This window comes from Dinoponera quadriceps, unplaced genomic scaffold (assembly GCF_001313825.1).
Source record: "Dinoponera quadriceps isolate SergipeBrazil2010 unplaced genomic scaffold, ASM131382v1 scaffold1782, whole genome shotgun sequence".
Lineage (NCBI taxonomy): Eukaryota > Metazoa > Arthropoda > Insecta > Hymenoptera > Formicidae > Dinoponera > Dinoponera quadriceps.
The window spans coordinates 761,820-782,024 of record NW_014555947.1 but is presented as its reverse complement, the minus strand read 5'-3'; the positions used below and the strand labels follow the sequence as shown (position 1 = coordinate 782,024).

At 42.8% G+C, this 20,205-nt stretch overlaps 5 protein-coding genes across 13 annotated transcripts; 2 read left to right on the top strand and 3 right to left on the bottom strand.

Annotated features, from left to right (window-relative positions):
* Window positions 1–4: 4 nt before the first annotated feature.
* On the bottom strand, window positions 5–4,844 carry LOC106746067 (protein FAM161A). Its single transcript, XM_014622239.1, has 9 exons — window positions 4,684–4,844; window positions 3,548–4,056; window positions 3,199–3,405; window positions 2,936–3,094; window positions 2,509–2,730; window positions 2,028–2,303; window positions 1,591–1,713; window positions 1,363–1,507; window positions 5–1,239 (listed from the first exon to the last, which is right to left on the bottom strand). The coding sequence occupies exons 1-9, from the start codon at window positions 4,687–4,689 to the stop codon at window positions 826–828; spliced, it is 2,061 nt and encodes a 686-aa protein (XP_014477725.1). The 5' UTR covers window positions 4,690–4,844; the 3' UTR covers window positions 5–825.
* Window positions 4,845–5,371: 527 nt separating this feature from the next.
* Window positions 5,372–15,716, top strand: LOC106746031 (ubiquinone biosynthesis monooxygenase COQ6, mitochondrial). 8 transcript variants are annotated; one of them, XM_014622147.1, is made up of 9 exons: window positions 5,372–5,574; window positions 5,772–5,962; window positions 6,209–6,448; window positions 11,151–11,258; window positions 11,330–11,392; window positions 11,563–11,873; window positions 11,970–12,252; window positions 12,363–12,412; window positions 13,741–13,828. In XM_014622147.1, the coding sequence occupies exons 1-8, from the start codon at window positions 5,382–5,384 to the stop codon at window positions 12,402–12,404; spliced, it is 1,431 nt and encodes a 476-aa protein (XP_014477633.1). In that variant the 5' UTR covers window positions 5,372–5,381; the 3' UTR covers window positions 12,405–12,412; window positions 13,741–13,828. The 8 variants fall into 8 exon arrangements, with proteins under 8 accessions (XP_014477633.1, XP_014477634.1, XP_014477635.1 ...); XM_014622148.1 differs by having other exon boundaries at window positions 13,715–13,801; XM_014622149.1 differs by lacking the exon at window positions 13,741–13,828 and adding an exon at window positions 13,721–13,739.
* LOC106746028 (transient receptor potential channel pyrexia-like) lies at window positions 6,455–11,144 on the bottom strand. 2 transcript variants are annotated; one of them, XM_014622133.1, is made up of 6 exons: window positions 9,881–11,144; window positions 9,516–9,814; window positions 9,176–9,358; window positions 8,822–9,107; window positions 8,250–8,627; window positions 6,455–8,185 (listed from the first exon to the last, which is right to left on the bottom strand). In XM_014622133.1, exons 1-6 carry the CDS (start codon window positions 9,995–9,997, stop codon window positions 6,632–6,634), a joined length of 2,817 nt encoding a protein of 938 aa, XP_014477619.1. In that variant the 5' UTR covers window positions 9,998–11,144; the 3' UTR covers window positions 6,455–6,631. The 2 variants fall into 2 exon arrangements, with proteins under 2 accessions (XP_014477619.1, XP_014477620.1); XM_014622134.1 differs by lacking the exons at window positions 9,516–9,814; window positions 9,881–11,144 and adding an exon at window positions 9,425–9,513.
* Window positions 15,717–15,816: 100 nt separating the features above from the next.
* LOC106746033 (39S ribosomal protein L11, mitochondrial) lies at window positions 15,817–17,114 on the bottom strand. The gene is made up of 3 exons (XM_014622152.1): window positions 16,874–17,114; window positions 16,384–16,576; window positions 15,817–16,152 (listed from the first exon to the last, which is right to left on the bottom strand). Exons 1-3 carry the CDS (start codon window positions 17,009–17,011, stop codon window positions 15,887–15,889), a joined length of 597 nt encoding a protein of 198 aa, XP_014477638.1. The 5' UTR covers window positions 17,012–17,114; the 3' UTR covers window positions 15,817–15,886.
* An 86-nt stretch (window positions 17,115–17,200) lies between these two features.
* On the top strand, window positions 17,201–20,197 carry LOC106746032 (peptidyl-prolyl cis-trans isomerase-like 2). Its single transcript, XM_014622151.1, has 10 exons — window positions 17,201–17,288; window positions 17,551–17,603; window positions 17,773–18,139; window positions 18,262–18,427; window positions 18,516–18,667; window positions 18,750–18,873; window positions 18,975–19,123; window positions 19,271–19,422; window positions 19,515–19,847; window positions 19,934–20,197. Exons 2-10 carry the CDS (start codon window positions 17,572–17,574, stop codon window positions 20,025–20,027), a joined length of 1,569 nt encoding a protein of 522 aa, XP_014477637.1. The 5' UTR covers window positions 17,201–17,288; window positions 17,551–17,571; the 3' UTR covers window positions 20,028–20,197.
* The last annotated feature ends 8 nt before the right edge of the window (window positions 20,198–20,205 follow it).

Here is a 20,205-nt window from a genome sequence, read left to right as displayed (position 1 = left end):
TACATGGCGACGTAGCGACTCGTGAGAGAAAGGACGATAGTTCCGTTGTATCTCTTGACGACTGCGAGTTGCAATAAAGACTCGGATCTACGTGGAGTTTAATAGAATCGATAGGCAATATTGATCTCGGCAGATTCCGCGAGAGCTTCAATGCTTGACTGAACGATTCAATGTCTAGAAAAATGGTTTGTGAGCTCTCTACGTTCAACGGGAGAAATTTTGTTTTGTGCCTAATTATTTCTTGTTCTCCGTTTTCAGACTGAAATGTTCTTCCGCCAGTGTCTCATCTAATCTTATTTCATTAGACGGCAATCCCGCGGTTTGATCCGATTGCGATTAGCTTAATTTGAATGATTTCATTTTATCTAGTGTATGTGTGATAAACATATTTTGTCGTAGAGAAGACGGAAAAGAGAAAATGCGTCCTCTGTTTGTTAGAGTGCGATAGATATTTTATTCCGGTGCTAATTCGATGTATGGATTACGACTTATGTATATCATATCATATTTGTACGCTTCATTATAATACATCGATTTTTCGTAAAAAAAAAAGGTATTGTTCATTCTCAAGTTTCATGAAAAGCACTTTTGTCACTCACTGATAATACGAGATTTCAACGTTTTCCTTCTTTAGAAATTAATATCAGGTGTATTTTTATTCTGCTAGAATTTTTTCATATTAATTTTAAGTTATTAGATTATAAAAGTATTAAAAGTTTGTGAAAAAAGACAGCATCCAAATTGAATGTTGATCAAGGAACGATTACCTGCGCGTTCGGCTAAAGAAATTCGACGTAATGTCGGAGTAAATGAAAAGAAAACAATTCACTCTCCGGCGATGTCGTTGTCGTCACTCTGTGACACGTCCTCACGTTCGTCATTGCGAGATCTCTCGTCACTGAACGACTTCTCATCGCTAAGATCTTCGATCAGTTCCGCCGTCTCGTTGATCGACACTTTCAGCGGACCTCGATCCGCCTTCTTCTTCGAGGTTTCAGACTTGGCCGCTGATTTGTCGGAGCTTCGTGATGCGGACGACGACTTCGACGACTGGCTTGAGGACATCAGAGTCCCGGAAGAGCTGGTCAACGATCCAGAATTCGGTCTAGAATTACTCACGAAGCTCAAATACGAGTCCAGGCTACTCGACGTGGCTCTCTTCGGCTTCTTCTTTTTCTTCCTCCGATGGATGTTCTTCGGGGAAGCTTTCGGCTGTAACTCCGCGAGCGACTGGAAGCTCTGCAAAGATCATCGCATTAAGACGCGCGATCTGTATGGATCTGAAGGATCTGCGCAATCTTCGTACAATACGCATGACTCGAATATGACGCACGAAGTAAACTCGTGAAGCAATCGTAATACCTGGGAATGTCGTTCGAAGAGGGTAGGTATTTGCGTCACGCGGTCCAGCATCATTTCCATCTGAAGACGATGGCGTTCGGCCTGCTCTCGCGCCTCATCGCGACGAAGAGACGTCCGTATGTCCAGGTCCCTCTCGTGTTCATGCCTTGCGTTTTTAGCGAAATTGCATCAGCAGATGTAATCATGAAAATCTACCAATACTTGGGATCGTAGGTTCAAAACGCATACCTCGTGGCCGATCTCAAGGCCCTCCACGCGGGCTTACGACCGATCAACGTCTCCTTGATCTTCAGCATCTGTTCCCGCCGCTTCTCCTCCATTCGCTCCCGTATCTCCCGTTCCAATTTCTCTCTGCGACGAATTTGCGATCGTGATTTACGCGTGCGAATATCTCTCTAATTAAAGCGATTAAAAATGTCTGGCTGTGTCTGTCTAATTCTTCAAATAAAGAGAATCTCTTCTGAAAAATTTATATTCTCGTTATATTAAACGGCATATCTGTCTCTCTTATGAACAGGGTGGCCCAAATCGTCGCTCATGTTTGCACAATTTTCTATATAGTGACAACGTAATACAAATAATTTTCTAATTATCCTCAAAATATTTTCGAGGACCGTCGACCGTTTCGGGTCACCCGGTGGCTTTTTCGTCGAATAAAGAAGTACCGTGAGGCCTGACATCTCAGGACCGCGGCCAGGTTGTTTCCGTGCGAGGACAACATTGTCATCGCGGACCTTGCCCTATCGGAGATCGCGGGGGTGTCGATGAGCCGCGAGTACTCGCTGTTGTCTGCGGCGAACTCGTCGTCGTCGTCGTCGTCCTTCTTCGATGTGTCCTGCAAATGCGCACACGCGGACTTGACTCGCTCGCGCCTCGCCATCGACGGCGGCAAGGAGGACGACTTCAACAGCTCGGCAGCCCTCACCCTTTTTCTGAGCTGCCTGGAACCGCGCGCGGCTCGAATTATAATTGTTTTAAACAGGATTTCTAGTTTAGTTCTTTTTTTTATTAGTCTACGACGACTCATACGACTTCAGTGTTCTCGCGATATCGGTGCGACACGAAAAACGCGCATATAAAATGTTGATTTAAATGTTCCGGAAATAAAACACAAGAGAAAGAATCGTTCGAGAATTCAAGGCTGACCTGTAATATTCGTCCTCGAGCATTCGATCGTATATTTCAGTGCCAAACAGGTTTTTCGGTACCGGCTTGGCCTTGAAGCGCGAGCTTGCGCGACTGCATTTGCCGCCGAGCTCGGGGCTGGACCTCGCCAAGGATCGCCAAGCACGGCGGTCGCACTCCAGCTTGAAGGGTCGCACTTGAGACAACAGGTTCAGCGCGCTCTCCTCGCGCACGATGCGACTTCTAAAAATATTCAAAACGACGAGACAGATGGAATAATTAGTCGATATATCGAATGAAAACAAGAGAAAAACAAAAATATGAGCGAGACAATGTGTAAAGTAAGCGGGACAACAGAATTTCCAAAATTATAAGCGAACGGGATTTACATTCTGCCGCAGTTTAGAAGTGAAAGCAAAAGAACTACGTAGATAGATCATAGGCTGACCTTTCTTCTTTTTCGGCTATTAGCTTGTCGTAGAGCGGTATCTTGGACGTGATAGGAATCGGTCTGACTCGTCGTTTCTTCGAAGGACTCCTTTTCCTGGTATCTTGATTCGCACGCGTGGCCGTCTCAACTTCCGTCATATATTTTTCCGCCTCTTCTCTGAAACAAAGTCCGTTTAATTTATAAGGATACACACAAACAGAAAGCAAGCAATGTAATATTAAGATATCCTTTAGAAGTCTTTGTTTTACGTTTGTGTGTACCTTAGTGTGAAACTGAACGGCTTCGGTACCGTGGGATGCCATTCTTTCGAGCTGTTAGGTGGCAAGCTCTTCGTCTCTATACTATCCTCGCCGTCGCTGTTTAAACTGTCGTTGCTCTTCGACTCGCTCCAAGTGCTCCAACTCTTGCTGGCCGAATGTATCTCTTTGTTGCGTAACGCCTTCGTCTCCTTGTCTTTGTCCCTGCATCTGAAAGTAGCGTCAAACGTCTGTAAATAACAGTGTACACCTGCATAACTGAATCTCAAAATGATCGAAATACCAAGTCAATGAAAATATTTGCGAGAAGGAAAAACAATCCGAGTCTTCGTCATCTATCTCTTTCATTTACTTGTACGTCAGCAGATCTTGATCCTCGGCGAGACCAGCGAAGGTGCCGGAAGGAAACAATATCGGGCTGTTGGTCCTGGACTCTTCCAGATAGCACTTCTTGCCGTTCAACTGGAGATCACCGATATCCGGCTTGTCCTTCGACCTCGAACTGTCGTTTCTCGAGATCGACAATCGCGACGGCGGATTTTCTACAATTACGACGTCTTCGTACGAGTCCTTTAGGTTTCGCAGGAGCAATCGCTGCTTCCTCCTCAAGTACTCGACCTTCTGTTTGAATTGCTCATTCGACAAGTGGTGTACTTGCCCGTAGTCCGGTATGCTTTCCAGAAACTCGAGAAAATTTTCCAAGGTGTCACTTTGGCTCGAAGATTCTGAGATTTCTTCGGTAGCGGCTTGCTCGTTCTTCGCAAAGTTGATTCTCTTACCCTTCTCCATCCTTTGACTACTGGACACCCGAGGACGTTCGTACAAGGGGGTCGGTTGTCGGCTGCAAGGATCTACCGGTACCTTGACGCATGAATTGAAAAAGGACGTACCTCTATGTTCCATTATTGTTCATCTATTAACTGGAATATTTTTATTCTTTTATTGATCGTTATTTTTTACAAAATATTTCGACTTAATTATTAATAAAATGTCTAGAAGATACAGTAGATACACTATTAGAATTTACTAAATCAGATATCAGAATGTGATAGAGTCATACAACAGAATAATACAACTACTGTCTATGTAATGATATAGGCAACTACAGTCAGCATAAGATACATAGCAAGTGTAGACTAGACAATACTAAGACATAGCGGGTATAAGACATAGTAAGTACAGATGAGGTGTTACCATTTTGATACAGGTGTAATACAGTGAACACACAAGACATGATAATAAAAAAAACATAAACCTACATATTTTCGATATGTAAATGTAATTTTACAAAAAAGTCCGAAATCAGAATTATACCTTTTAAAATATAATTAACACGTCTTTATCTCTTGATCTGTACTCACAGATACATCTAGTACACATTCAATTTTACAATTCCTTTTTCATCTTGTAAATCAAAAGCTGTTTGATCCAAGAGTCATAATCTCAAAGCTATAGAACTATGATTCGCAGACTCGATTTGTTAATCACCTTCATTCTTCCAGCGATCGGCCGAGCATGACTCCAGCTCGACCCTGAAGCGGAGGTTTCACGACCAGGTCGGGACTCCGAGATAACGGCGTACTGGCCGCTTGGCCAGCCATACTACCTGCCCGACTTACCCGGGAGGATCGATGCAACCTGGCCCAGTGTCGCCGTCGCCATGGTGAAGTCGTGGAAGTGCTAACGCCCTACAACACGGAAATGAGTGGTCGCGCGCCAAAAGCGTGTACTCGATCGATTCGCTTGCTTAATTCAAGGTGAATGCTACACGATAGCGATCTATCCGAGATATATGCAATAATTGGCTCAGTAGCCGCTTGCTTAATTAGAGAAAATTACGAGAACTTCAGAATAAGAAAATACCAGCTCGATAGAGAAGCTCGTTGATGTAAACGAAAAACAACGCTTTCTAATCGAATCCTATCGATCTTGTTCGAGATTAATTGGTTTTCTATTGATGTATATATTATTATTATTGCCCGCAAAATATATTATTTCGATATTGTGAAATTAATTATCTCAAAAGACCATGTAATGTTTAATATGTCATTTTCATTATCAGAACAGACATATAGTAATTTATAGCTAGCGAAATTTAAGAATATAAAAAAATAATGTTTCGACAAAGTGCAATGCGATCAAAAAACGGACAAGTTGTTTTTCAACGTAGTATCGATGTGCGCAAGATGGCGATTCTCAGGGAAGTGTTCTCGTCCCGTGTCATTTTCTCATTGTTATCGCAAAAGTACAAATATATCACTCCTAATGCGGTTGCGGTGTCGAGAAAAAACTATTCGACTGCCGTGGAAAATGAAGAAAATTACGATGTCATTATCACCGGAGGTGGTATGATCGGCACAACGTTGGCGTGTAGTTTAGGTTAGGTTCTACCATTATTATCTGTCTTAAGTTGATAAATAAAAAACACCAATTATTATCTCAATATATTGATTGAATAACTAGGGGAAAATATAAGAAGCATAGTTGAAGAAATAAATTAATTAAACTTATACAATCAAATTGACATATGCTAAGAATTATTGACTTTTCAATAATAACATATATATTTTTTCCAGCAAACAATCACAGATTAGAAGGCAAAAAAGTTTTACTTTTGGAGGGTAGCGATAAACAAGAGTACACACCACAGGAACAATACTCCAATCGTGTTGTTGCTCTAAATCAGCAAACTCGTATCTTGCTGTCTAGCTTAGGAGTATGGCAACACATAGAGGAAGTCCGTTATTGTCCAGTAAAGAAAATGCAGGTAACTCTATATCTTTTTATTATTAAAATCTTGTTACAATGACTAATATTCCGACAAATCATAATTTATAATATATACAATACCGAACCGATGTTACAATTGTTATAAGATAATCTTTTTTTAGATTTAAATCTCTTGTATAATCTTTTTTTTTGTATAATAGTTATTATTTTTATTGCCTTCTGTTTCATATTCTACAAAATTAGGAATTTTACAAAGCTTAAGTTTACATAATTTTTTTGACAGGTGTGGGATGCATGTTCCGATGCTATGATAACATTTAACGAGGACTATTTGTACAACGAGTTAGCGTACATAGTTGAGAATGACTTGTTGTTGCATGCAGTCAACAAGCAGCTATCTCAGAAGGAAAATGTAACTGTGATTTACAACTCTAAGGTTGCTGAAATAAAACTACCAAACACAATAGAAAGGTATACTACTATAGAGCTGAAATCGGGAAAGCAATATAGGACCAGGTTATTGGTGAGTATTAGGTAAACTCTATCAATGCTAAAGTTTCAATGATATAAAATTCTGATAGATCTTTCTAGTGAGCCAGGTTATTGCTAGATCGTTGAGATTCCACCATATGTTGTCCTTTGCGGATAACATCGTGCTATTTCACCTTCTATTTCGCAAACAATTCTAGACATTCTATCTAGCGCATCAGCGTAAATGCACCGTCGTGTCTATATCTCTGGCAATACTCTCCACCTTGTTGGTGAGGCTATCCAGTCTCATGCTGATGTTGTAGGAACATCTCTTCAGTTCGGCCGCCAGTTCGTTCAGCTGTTGCTGATTACTGTCGTTGCTGTACATTCTGCTGAGTCTCGCGTGGCTCGAGTCCACGTGCGTACTTTGCGGCGGCGCGTACCTAGAAAATCGTGTACTTGTCGCCTGTCGCGTTCTCCTCTCGCTGACCAGGCGATATATCGCCTTGATGAGTTCTCGCGGGAGACGTTTTTCTCGCGGGTCGTTCGGCCGAATGTGAATGGCGCAATGATAAGGCGGATGCAACAGCAGCGCGCCCTTCCTGCACGCTTTTATTATCCTCGTGGGCGCTCGATCCAGCAGCTTGGAGAAGAGCATATTCTCGAGGTGAGCCACCAGCTCGGCTCGGCGCACCAGCCGGTCGAGACCGGCACATCTACGCAGTTCTTGTATGTCTGATACGGCTAGACCGACCATGAGATTCGTCAGGATCACCGTCACCAGAATGACGAAGCTGAGTAGCATCAGGTGTGCCGTACCTGGATACATGAGCGTCGCGTTCTCGTCGAAGAAAACGTCCTCGAACTCCAACTCGCCGGACATCATGATGACCGTTTTCAGCAGGCTAACCAGCGGGTTGGCGAACGACTTGTAATTCTTGTGCAGCACGCTGAAGCCCAGCGAGAAGCCGATTATAAGGCAGACGTAGGCCGCGAGGAACTTGAAGAAATTAATGGACACCTGGGTGAACATTTGTATGTAGATGCCGAACATGGGGAAGCGGCCGACCACCATCATCAGCTCGATCCAGGCCAACAAGATTCCCAGCGCGGCGGCGTGATTCTGCCAAGGACACACCGGCCATATTAGAACGGCGCACGAGGCCAAGATGACGCTCCATTGCAGCCAGTTCTCCCAGCGTCTGGCGTAGGAACAGATACCGTGTGCGATCTGGAAGAGCTCCTTGCAGGCGAGCATGCAGGTGAAGCCTAGTACCGGCCAAAAGAGGATGCTGTTGAGGCGCATGGCGTCCCATAGATACGTGACACCGATGTAGCCGGTGAAGAGAGCGACGAAGATCGAGTGGAAGATCAGGCTGAACAGGAAGAACTTGCGGATGCGCAGCCACTTGAGGTAAAGAAAGCTCTCGCACAACGGATGCTTCAGCACATGGCCTTGGCCGACCTCCACCAGGCAGAGCATCAGGTCCGCCTCCCCTCGACCGCCCGGCACCAACGGTCTGAAGTCCAGCCTCAGCTCGCAGTCCACGTCCCCCAGCTCGTGATCGTGCAACGAGATCGCCTGATCCAGCCGGGCGACGAATCGTGTCAGCACGTCCGGCGTGCGTCGTATGATGAAACTCAGTGCGGTGACGCCGCCTTTCGTTCGCGCCGTCACGTCGGCGCCCTTCAGCAGCAACATCACCACGATGGGCGAGCTTTCGTTCAAGGCCGCGATGTGCAGCGGCGTGTAGCCGAACTTGTCCGCCTTGTTGACCGAGGCGCCTGCCTTTCAAAGCGAAATCGATCCGTCACGTTTCCGTCACATCCATTTCAGCGATTCGTCTACAAACCTGTATCAAGGTCTTGACCAGCTCGCACCCTCTCAAGGCCTTCGCGACCGCGGCATGCAGAGGCGTGCGTCCGTCGTCATCCTCCGCGTTCACTCTCGCGCCGACGCTTATCAGCACGTCCAGCGTCTCCACGGATAGCGCGAGCGCCGCCAGGTGCATCGCCGTTTGGCCTCGCGAGTTTTTCGCCTCCCAGGCCGCGCCGGCGCTCAACAGCAACTTCGTGCACTCGGCACTGCCTTCCTCGGCCGCCAAGTGCAACGGTGTCGACCTCGCCGCTCCTAGCTGCACCCTCACGTCCGCTCCGTGACAAAGAAGTAACTTGGTGCAACGGACGTTGCCCAGACTAGCCGCCACGTGCAACGGCGTCTCCGTGTAAACCTAACGGATCGTTCATTCGCGACAGATTCACGACTCCGGTCTCTTGAAGAGACACGCCTTGTTTTGGTGGGAAAGTGATTTGTCCTTTCATCAGCGAACAGTGCTACGTCATAAAACATGTTGAACATATTCGGAGCCGATTAAAGGTCGGATCATTTTCCCACCAAGTTGGCACTTAAGTGGCGAAGCAGCACCTGTGGATTATTGGGACAAGCACCTGCTTGCAGTAGAGTCTCGGCGCAATCCCCGGCGTTGTTCAGCACCGCGTAGTGGAGCGGACTTCTGCCGGACAATCCGGCGTCCACGTCCGCCCCGAACTTGATGAGGTACTTGACGGTAGCGACGCAACCCGCCGCGGCCGCGCAATGCAAGGGAGTGCACTTCTTGCCGAGGTCCCACTCCTTCGGATCCGCATTGTGCTTCAGCAGCTCTTCCACGATCCTCACGGACGTGGCGCAAGCCGCCAAATGTAACGGTGTTCTGAAGATAATGGTACTCGAAAACACGATCTCTTGAGATTAGATTGAAGGTTCACGGGACTTACGTACCTTCCATCGCTGTCGCTCGTAGCAACCGGCGCGCCTTTGTCCAACAAAGCCTTCGCGATCTCCACGTGGCCCAGCCAGCTTGAGATCAGCAGACACGTGTCGGGCCAGCCGGCGAGCAGTTGGCCAGGAGTCGCGGAAGCTGCCGCTCCATTCTCGCTGGCCAACAGAGCTTTCCGCATTAATCTGCGCGAATAGTGTTCTATGTTATTACTTTGTTTATCGCGGAATTAGATCGTTATCATTCCCCACCTTTAACCACTGTTTCTACGCTCGCTCATTTATTTTCTAACGCATGTGTAAATTACAGACTTGACCGTCACTACTGCCACGTTTCATTTACCCGTTCGCGAACGTAGGCAACGAGATCTTGCGATGCCTGCAGTCGGTCTCGTTGAGAGTCAGTGATTGGAATTCCTCGAGAGCTCGTTGCAGAGCGTCAGCCTGAAGAGTGGGGATCAGGGAGAGGGCGGCCTCGCCCGCGGGAAGATTCGATAACGCCACTTCAACCTCCTCTTTGCTCCAAGGTTGCTCCTGCGTCATCGGCGCCGATCGTATGTGACACGTGACGGACTCCGAGCTGTCCTCGGAGGAGATGCTGCCGTGGTCCACCTCGTCCATCCAGATGTCTTCGTGACCCTCCTAAATTGCAGCACGAACGTTAAAAGAGGCGTCAATCGGCAATCGATCGTCGTTTCTCTCACTGACCTCGTTATTGATCACTATGGACGGTGTTCGGTTGGCGGCTTCCACCATCGGCACTTCTCGCGTCAAGCGACTGCCCGACAGTCTCCCGAAGAAATTCTTCTTGCTGAGAATCGACATGGTTCGCGCCTTTTCCTCCTATTCTCGAAGAAACAGTCCAATTGACACTGATTGACACCAATTGACACCGATTCTCAGCTTTTAGGTCAACTTGACCACGCACTGAGACGAATGACAATGATTCACGAGCGCGAATGAATGAAGCGCGGCGAATTTCTCTGGTTAAGCCGCCAGTTCGTTAGGATCTATCCGGTTAATCATTGAAAAATACGAAATGGTGATTCACATGGATGACGGCGGACATGTCGTTAGATCGTCGTTTGATGAAATTCCCTCGACGTGCAGAGAATTAATGACTTCCTGGCACGCGCGCATCGTCCGCGCTCGCCGATCACTTAGCCGACTATTCTGGCTCTGTGTATCCCATGATACCCACATGTGTTCTCTGGTGTTTATAAAATAGCGTCGGCATATATTTAGCTCCCATTGCTCTCGCCGACTCTCTCTCTCTCCCTTTTTCTCCTTCCTCCTCGCTCTTTCGTGACTCCGATATGTTTCACCGGCAAAAAGGAAAAAGAAGAAATTCCCCAACCGCAAATGCTCTTCTTACGAAAGGAATGCCGGATGATCATCGTCTTATCGCCCGGTTCCGGACCCCACATTGCGCATTCAACGGAAGTCAGTGTGCCAACTGATAACGACGTCCTTTGCTTGAAAGAGTTACATTTATGTTACGTACAAAAATTACATTTCCCTTTTAAAACGATGCAATTTTAACAGGGAAAATGTGAAAATATTTTCTGACGAATGGTCTGTTTCAAACAATTTTCAGAGTAAAAGTAGAGATAAATAATGATATGTACGAGATATGCCTGCAAACGTAACGGCGCTTTTCGCAAGATAACGCTTTGCAGCTTTATGCGCGAGCGAATTGACGTTTACGACAAGAGACGAGTAGAAAATATTGACCATCGAACGCGAACAATCCCTGGTGTTCCCTGCTAAAATATGGAACAGAACCAAAGTTATTTTCGCAAAGTTATTTTAGGCTGTAAATACTAAGTGATTACAGATCGTTCCGCGTTATCTCCGGATTATCCTAGCAAAAACGATATTTCATCCGTGACGACGGATATAATTTTAGAAAGACGCTTGGCGGCTGCTGGCTCGCGTCGGCCGGATTAAAAGCAAATAAAGTCACAACGTGTTGCAGGTGGGCGCCGACGGTGTTAACTCGCTGGTGCGTAAAGCGATGGGTGTGGTGTATCCAAATTGGCAGTATGAACAATTAGGCATTGTCGCGACGCTCAAGTTGTCCGAGGTAATGGTCTCTCTGCGAGGATAACGCCGCACCAACATTCTGAAACTTCCCTGTAAACCGTTTAATTTCAGCCCACGGAGAATGTCGTCGCCTGGCAGAGATTTCTCCCGACTGGACCGATCGCGTTGCTTCCGGTAATTGACCACGAATTCTCGTATTCGTCAACCTTCATCTCGTCCCTTGCCGACGGTTCTCCACGTAGAATATGTTGACCGAGCGTTTAGACTTGGTCGAACGATTCGAGGGAAAGGATGAAGATTGACACTCGGCGCAACGTCTCGCGATAACGTGATTTTTCAAACAGTTGACAGATTCTCTCAGCTCGCTCGTGTGGTCCGTCACGACCAAGGAAGCGAAAAAACTGCTGAATGTCACGGAGGAGGAGTTCGTCGATAAGATAAACGAGGCGCTGTGGAAAGTCTATCCGAAGAACGGCATCGTCGAGAGCGGCATGGCGGCGCTTCACCAGCTGCTCCAGACCCTGTCCTTGCAGACCGGCGTGTACAGACAGTTACCGCCCTCCGTGGCGTCGATCGTCGAAGGATCGCGAGCGGCGTTCCCCTTGGGATTCGGTCACGCATCGTCTTACGTTCGGCCGGGCGTAGTGTTGGTCGGGTAAGCGGAATCTTCTCCCGGAAATAGATGAAATGGGAAGATATATCGCGATATTTCTATTTAATTCTTATATTTTCGCATTACGTACGATTGAAGGGACGCGGCACATCGAGTTCATCCGTTGGCGGGTCAAGGTGTGAATCTGGGCTTCGGCGATGTGACGGAACTGACGAAAATTCTCGCCGAAGCCACTGTGAACGGCTGCCTGCTGAACGATATGATGTATCTGCAGCGTTATGAGACACAGAGGCAACGTCACAACACGCCGACGATGCTCACCATCGACGCGCTCCATCGTCTGTATCAGGGCACAGCGGCTCCTATCGTTCTCGCCAGGAGTCTCGGGCTGCAACTGGTGAACGCTGTTCCGCAGGTCAAGGTAATGCAAACAAAAAGAGAGGTTGTAGTGCAATATATTACTTGAGATAAGAAAAAAAGCATCATGCATTTCTTGCGGCGATGGTAGTGACTTTGCAATTTTGTTTTTAGAAAATGCTGATTGATCAGGCTGCAGGAGGGACCGTGAAATAACCAGTTCGGTAAGCACGTCGTGCACCATAATATTAAACATTCTACGTGATATATTTTGTGATTTTTTTGTTTTGCATTGAATACACATTAGTAGAGAAACTCTCGGATAAATCAATATAAATTATAATATTATAGATGGACAGTCAGATTAATATCAAAATAGGAAGTATACTTTGTATGGTAAAATATACTTTGTACAGTGAATATATATATATTTTATACGTGTTGATTTTCTTAAAAACAGATTTTTTTTTCATAATATGACTTAATAAAATTTTTTCAATTGACAAGTGCTGCCAATTTATATTTATTTGTTTAAACTGTCGTACTTTTGTGTTGTGAGAATTAATAGTAAAGAATAATTGAATTTTTTTATTTGAATGTAGATAAACCTTGGACGTTCTTTTCATTCAGTTTTTTTCTCTGGCGTTTTTTCAACATTCCTTTTATTATAGCCAATGTTTCTATAAAGTAAAAATGAAGCATCCTTCCAAGGATTTATATTTTAATAATAAGCATTTTTCCACCACGACCAACACTACTCTTCCATTTTAGATCGTTGCTTTTATGAATAATAATTTTATTCGATATGCTTTTTCATAGGTTATCTCATTTCCTTCAAACTTGTTTCGTCCACATGGTCGACGTAAGCCTGTTCCTTCTAGTTACATAATGGCTATGGTCCATTTCACGCTGCAAATGCTTCGAAACGCAATGTAGACCAATCATTTTTTTTTTGAAGCGCTCCAAAGTTTGCAGCGTGAAGCGAACCCTAACCTATGTTATACTTTTATATACTGAAACGCAATAGATACATGATACCCGGTAGTGGAAGTGAGAAGGAATAAAAAATGAGAATGCGAAAATGCAATTAAAAGGAATATCTGAGTAACCGCCGCGGCTGTTTATTAATTTATAACCCAGTAACCGTTAGTGAAAATATTCTCGGCCTGAAATATCGGCGATCAACACAGAATTGTTAACAAGACTCGTTGCAATTGCATAGACTCAATGAGGTTAGTTTGTTCTTCGAGTTGAATCAATCGTATCGCTCGACTGTGCCGTCCGATGTTACGACGTCGTTCTCGTATAATACAAATTTATGCGAACTTTTATAACTGTTACTTTGTAGATTTTGTTAGGTGAGTATTTTTTTATTATATGATTTATTTTTGTACATTATTCATTATATAATATTCTCAACCTTGAGGGAAAGATTGCGTTAAGGGATTTACTTGTGCCTTTTTGACTGAAAACGCAAAGTTTTCTTTCATACGTTTGAAGAGTACAAACTTAACATACATTCTTAGTTACAGATGATAATGTTTACATCCAGGAGACTGTTCAAAGCTGCTGCCATTGGTACAGTTGGGCTAGGCACTCTAGCATCTCTCAGGGCAAATGAATACGATGTTGGATCCATTGGAATCGTACGACTGGGACGGGCTGCAATCACAGTATTCGACATAGGCCGATACTACCAGAAGAAATTGTACAGAAGTAAATTAGACAAGTTATCGGCAGAGTACCTGCAACTGAAGTCAGATGCTCACAAGTACGGAGCACAGAAGTTGCTGGAGCTTTGCTGCGCCAACAAGGGAGTCTACATCAAAGTCGGCCAGCACGTAGGTGCATTGGATTACCTACTACCTCAGGAATATGTGCACACCTTGCGCGTACTGCACAGTTCAGCACCGCAGTCTTCGTTCAAAGACGTGCTGACCGTGATCAAGGAGGACTTCAAGAAAGATCCGTACGAGATATTCCAGAGTATCGACCTGGAGCCGCTAGGCACTGCTAGCCTCGCGCAGGTGCACAAGGCGGTGCTGAAGAACGGCGACGTGGTGGCCGTGAAGGTTCAGCATCGTTCTGTCAAAAGCAACTCCTACGTCGACATCAAGACGATGTCGACATTGGTGAAGATCACGTCACTGGTGTTCCCAGACTTCAAGTTCGACTGGCTCGTGGACGAGACGAAAAAGAACATTCCGCAAGAGCTAGACTTCAGTCGCGAGGGCAAAAATGCCGAGAAGGCGGGCAGACTCTTCTCCAACTATCGGTGGTTGCGGGTGCCTGAGATACACTGGGACGTGACGACGTCACGCGTGCTCACGATGGAGTTTCTGGAGGGCGGTCAGGTGAATGATCTCGAGTACATGCGCGCACACCACCTGAACCCGTACGAAGTCAGCAGCAAACTCGGCCGCCTCTACAGCCATATGATCTTCATCGACGGCTTCGTGCACTCCGATCCGCATCCCGGCAACATCCTGGTGCGTAACCGTAACTCCGAGGTAGAGATCGCATTGTTGGATCACGGCTTATACGCCGATCTGTCGGATGAGTTTCGCTGGGACTACTCAAAGCTGTGGCTGGCGATCTTGGACGGCGATCTGGCGACGATGAAGAAGTACTGCACGCGACTCGGCGTCGGCGACTACTACGGCCTGATGGTCTGCATGGTGTCGGGCAGAACATGGAACACCATCGTGTCCGGCGTGCGTAAGAGCAAATTCGACCCGATGGAGAAGGAGCAGTTCCAGAAGGATATCCCGAATTTCTTGCCGCAAATCAGCACCGTGCTGGACCAGGTGAATCGGCAGATGCTGCTGATATTAAAGACCAATGATCTGATGCGCGGTATCGAGTACTCGCTGCGCACCCAAGCCAGAATGTCAGCGATGATGGAGATGTCCAAGTGCTGCGTGCGCTCCGTGTACGGTGAGAAGTTGAGGCACTGCTCGAGTACGTGGGACAAGTGCAGAGTGTCGTTCTTGGAACGTTGGACGCTCTTCAAGCTTTCTCTCTACTACGTGTACCTGGGCCTACTACATTTCAATTTGAACAACGCAGTCAATTCTTTGTGGACAAAGGACTTCTATCCATTTTAATGTGAACTCTCGTCTAGATCGTAATTACGTTTCTATCTCTAATAAGGTGATCGTTGCGTTTCTCACAAAGTTTGTTCTTCTAAATTATCGTTTTTACAATCTATGTATTTTTCTTATATATATATATATATATATATATAGCCTATGTATTTTTTAAAATATATTTCAGTATCGAAAAGAGCAGACTTGGACGATGTGTACAGCGATGCAGTGATCCTGTTTTCGATGTCTTCGATATGTACATAATAATATATAAAATGTTTTGCTCGTTTGTCATTGATTTGTTAATTATGTTATAGCTTACCTGTTGAATCAAAATATAGTGATCGTCGAGATTTCATCATTTAAATTTGATCAAGAGTTTATAACAAATATATTTGTTAAAGTTTTAATTGGTCTTGACATAATAATTACCTTTTAAAAATGAGATGCAACGAACGATAACTGGATAAAAGTTTTCGCCACTGAAAACTTGCTCATTGAGATAAACTTTTCTTTTTTGTAAGGAAGTAATACGCAAAAAATGTTGATGCAATTATATTCTCATTTTTACTAAATATACAATAATATAGCATGAAGTTCAATATATGTTTATACATTAGTTCTGAGCAGTTTGCTCTCTTTAGCTAATTGAAGCTGCTCACGAAACTCGGTGACAATCACTTCTCTGTTTTTTAAGAATTCGGCATACTCAACTGGGTCTATCTCCCGCACAACTTCAATGCCACATGTGCGAGCAATGCCAACCATCATTTGACAAATCTGTTGCAATGTCATCAACGCCAAGGATGGATCCTCCGACTTAATTTTAGCAATCTCGTACAGATGCTTCAAAGTGATTTTACCAGCTACCCTGTCTAAAATTATTTCCAATTTTTTATGAGTTCGTTTTTATTATTTTATTGTATGTTTTACATATTAGGGATGTTGAAAAAAAATATATAGGTATTTATTTTGTCATGTAATATTAAAGTATATATTTTTAAACATATTGAAATATTGTAAAATTAAAATAGTTTATGCTATTTCCTCTTTTAGAGATGAAACAAAAAAGAAGTTTGCCAAACAACAAAAGAATTTGTATCTACCTTCTCTACCTATTGATCCTTTCTTTATACCAGCTGCTTGTTTCAAAAAGTATGTTGCTGGTGGTTTATGGATCACTAAATCATAAGTTCTATCTGAATTTACTTTGACTCTACAAGGCAAAGGAATACCTTCCTTGATATGGGCTGTTCTTTCGTTAAATTCTTTGCAGAAATTTGCAATATTAATATTTCTCTGAAAATAAAGTAAGTTATATATTACAATCGTACTGAAAATTGATGCAATACATGTATGTATATATTCATACATTCTGCTTTTTTTCTTTTTCTCTATATTTAAGATACTATAAATTGACCAACAGCAAATGAGTTATGTTAAGCACTTCAGTAAGTTTCAAGATGACAATATCAACGAAATTTATGAAAACCTTAAAAATAACAAATTTAGGTTTTTACAACGAAAAAATCGAGTGAAAATTTATTTCAATAATCCATTTTGCGATAACAGAATACTATTTCAAAATATTCTAACCTGTCCGAGCTGAGATCCAAGCGGTGGTGCAGGCGTTGCCATACCAGCACTAATATTCGTGCGTAATTTTGACGAGTGATCGGCCTTTTGCGCAATTTTCTTAACATTCATTTTCATTCTACTTCCTATCTTCGACATTTTTCAACGTTCTATGCGAATAATTGCTTTGAAATAAAAGTTCAAAAGCCAATCTAACCTATCATTGAATCGTACCAATGAAAATACTCTCATGAATTTTATCAAAACAAAATGCGCACGCGCGACGTAAAGGGATTTATACAATAGCGCCCTCTGATCTTTCCTCTCATATTCTCTTTTCTTATTCTTGTGTTTAGCAATTGATAGTTGGCGACATTGAAGCAGTTTCATTAATGAAGAGTTGTGATTGTTAATTTAATAAAACGAAAAGGAAAAGGTATCGTCCTAATCTATAATCAATATGCCTATAATTAATTTTATTGAGATTGTATCTCTTTTCTTGCTATCTTGAAAAACTACAATTTTTCGAATTATATCACTTCCATGTGACATGCGTTTTGTTTAGAGGTTACGTAGTTATTACGTTTCTGCGTGACAGTTTGATCTTTAGCTACTGTTTCTCTGAATATATAATTTACTTCATATTGCGGAAGCTGAAAATATACCATATTTAATTTTGTGATATATTTTCTTTAAAGGTATTAAAAAAATTCTTCAAGATGGGGAAACGCCAACATCAGAAGGATAAAATGTAAGTTATACTGTTATTTTTTCTTGGAATAACAAGTATGGAATATTTTGTGACTTAAAATTATTAAAGTAAATTTTTTAGGCTCTATATATTTTTTTATTATATCTTGAGCATATGAAAACACCTTATTCAATTTTTAATCAACTGACAAACTTTGAAATTTTTTTAGGTACTTGACATACACGGAATGGTCAACATTGTATGGTGGAAGAAAATCTGGAACTTTAGAAACAAGTGAAGAGAAAACATTCAGACGTTTACCTTACGACCATTGTTGTTTGACTCTACAACCTTTTGAACATCCTTACTGTGATGCAAATGGAAATGTATTTGAACTCGAAGCTATTCTAGAGTATTTAAAACGTTATAAGCACAATCCTGTAACAGGTAAACCATTGGATGCAAAGAGTCTTATCAAACTAAATTTCCACAAGAATGCACAAGATGAATATCAATGCCCTGTTCTCTACAAATTGTTCACAAAGCATTCGCATATTGTCACCATTAAGACCACAGGAAATGTATTCTCTCATGAAGTAAATATACCCAAATATTTTCATTCTTATTTATTTATCTGTTTCACTTTATTGCATATGTTCTACTTATATAACTTTGTTATAGAATATTTTATTTATTTATATAATGAAAATTCTTCCAGGCTGTTGAACAATTGAATATAAAAGCTGGAAATTGGAAGGACTTGATAAGTGATCAGCCTTTTACGCGAAAAGATATTATCATGATTCAAGATCCAAATGATGCAATGAAATTTAATCTGTCTACATTCCATCATATCAAGAATAACATAAGAATGGAGGATGAAGGTAAGTTTTGAATTATATGGGGAGAAAGGTAGTTTCCATGTGCTTGATATTTTTTTTAAGATATTGTACATAAATGAATATCTTGTAGAAACAATAAGAGAGCGAAATAATCCAAACGCGAAATTGAAGACCGTTTCGACAGAGACCAAAGAAATTCTAGCAGAGCTCGAAAGAGAATACAAGCCAACAAAAACTAACACAGAGGACACCTCTGAGCAAAAGGCTGATAAATTTAATGCGGTTTGTATATAATTTTTATAGATTTAATAGGATTTTTGTCTCGTCGGTACTGGAAGTAGCTTTATTGTTTATTTTTATGCAGGCACATTATTCCACTGGCGCGGTCGCTGCTGGATTTACCTCGACAGTGATGCCAGCAGAGACCATCCATCAAGCGGCTGTAATTGAGGAGGATCTAGTACGATACGAGAGAGTTAAGAAAAAAGGTACATATGTTATATTACTATTATAATGTTATATATGTATATGTTAATAATATACTTTTGCTCGAACTCATGATCGATCCCTTCATTTTTTTCTATCTTAGGGTATGTAAGACTATTCACGAATTTCGGAACCTTGAACTTGGAATTGTTCTGCGATCAGGTTCCGAAGACCTGTGAGAACTTCATTAAACATTGCCAAAACGGTTACTACAACAGTACGAAGTTCCATAGGTCGATACGAAATTTCATGGCAAGTACATTTAACTTTAATACTAATCTTCAGCTTCAGGTCTCTCCGTACTTCCATTTTGTGTAACTCACTCAACATTTCTTGAAGCCGTATATTCTTTATAATATGTTATTATAATGAAACGATTTCGTCTTCGTGCTGTTGCAGATTCAAGGTGGCGATCCGACGAACACTGGTGACGGCGGCGAGTCGATTTGGGGTAAACCGTTTGAGGATGAATTTAAACCACTTCTGTGTCATCTGGGCAGAGGCATCCTGTCCATGGCAAACTCAGGTCCGAACACCAACAGATCCCAATTGTGAGTTCAAAATCAATATATCACGTGCTATCTCAATATATATCGCACCGTGTCTTGCTTTTTTCACTAACACCGGCGTTATATCGTTTCAGTTTCATCACGTTCCGCTCGTGCAGATACCTGGATCGCAAACACACGGTCTTTGGGAAAATAGTCGGCGGTTTCGATACGTTGAATGCGATCGAAAAGGTAGAAGTGGACAACAAAGATCGGCCGATAGAAGATATAGTTCTGCAGGGGGTTCAGGTCTTCGTAGATCCCTTCCAAGAAGCCGACGAACAGCTTGCGTCGGAACGTGCCGCCGAGACAGAACGGCTAGCTCAAGAGGCGAATCAGAAAAATTCAGCGGACAAAACCGACAAGAATGAAATCCAGAAAGTTTATCGATCCGGCATAGGAAAATACGTGAAGCTGGAGCCGGAAAAGTACGATTTCATTGTTTCATCGCGTTCGTAGGATAGTAATTTGTTCGCTCGATCTATTTTTGTAATGTGAAATTGACTTTTCACAGATCGGACAAATGGGACTCGAACGCGGAACCTGTTACGAAGAAGAAGAAAAATCTATCACAAACTTACGGAGATTTCTCCTCCTTCACATTTTAATATATATATATATAAATATTGAACATACGTTTCTTAATTAGTTTAAGATCAGTGGTCAAGTAAAATATATCTGTATTTATATCATTACTAAGTTTCCCTGACTTTGTGTATATATAATCTCTGTGAAAAATCTAAGAATATATAAGCAACGTTAACGCAAAATTCTATTATAAAAATT

What these genes read in the sequence shown, in the direction of transcription:
- LOC106746067 (XM_014622239.1), bottom strand. An exon ending in ATAGCCGAAAAAGAAGAAAG is followed by an intron (nt 2,731 to 2,935) that starts GTCAGCCTATGA and finishes GAATATTTTTAG; the next exon opens with AAGTCGCATCGTGCGCGAGG. An exon ending in GCCTTGAGATCGGCCACGAG is followed by an intron (nt 1,508 to 1,590) that starts GTATGCGTTTTG and finishes TAAAAACGCAAG; the next exon opens with GCATGAACACGAGAGGGACC.
- LOC106746028 (XM_014622133.1), bottom strand. Translation starts at nt 9,997, where the DNA reads ATGTCGATTCTCAGCAAGAAGAATTTCTTCGGGAGACTGTCGGGCAGT. An exon ending in ACGAGCGACAGCGATGGAAG is followed by an intron (nt 9,108 to 9,175) that starts GTACGTAAGTCC and finishes CATTATCTTCAG; the next exon opens with AACACCGTTACATTTGGCGG. An exon ending in TGGTCAAGACCTTGATACAG is followed by an intron (nt 8,186 to 8,249) that starts GTTTGTAGACGA and finishes TCGCTTTGAAAG; the next exon opens with GCAGGCGCCTCGGTCAACAA.
- LOC106746031 (XM_014622150.1), top strand. Translation starts at nt 13,473, where the DNA reads ATGTTACGACGTCGTTCTCGTATAATACAAATTTATGCGAACTTTTAT. An exon ending in TACTTTGTAGATTTTGTTAG is followed by an intron (nt 13,547 to 13,740) that starts GTGAGTATTTTT and finishes GTTTACATCCAG; the next exon opens with GAGACTGTTCAAAGCTGCTG.
- LOC106746033 (XM_014622152.1), bottom strand. Translation starts at nt 17,011, where the DNA reads ATGTCGAAGATAGGAAGTAGAATGAAAATGAATGTTAAGAAAATTGCG. An exon ending in TTGGATCTCAGCTCGGACAG is followed by an intron (nt 16,577 to 16,873) that starts GTTAGAATATTT and finishes CTTTATTTTCAG; the next exon opens with AGAAATATTAATATTGCAAA. An exon ending in AGGATCAATAGGTAGAGAAG is followed by an intron (nt 16,153 to 16,383) that starts GTAGATACAAAT and finishes AAATAATTTTAG; the next exon opens with ACAGGGTAGCTGGTAAAATC.
- LOC106746032 (XM_014622151.1), top strand. Translation starts at nt 17,572, where the DNA reads ATGGGGAAACGCCAACATCAGAAGGATAAAAT. An exon ending in GGTCGATACGAAATTTCATG is followed by an intron (nt 19,124 to 19,270) that starts GCAAGTACATTT and finishes GTGCTGTTGCAG; the next exon opens with ATTCAAGGTGGCGATCCGAC. An exon ending in GTGAAGCTGGAGCCGGAAAA is followed by an intron (nt 19,848 to 19,933) that starts GTACGATTTCAT and finishes GACTTTTCACAG; the next exon opens with ATCGGACAAATGGGACTCGA.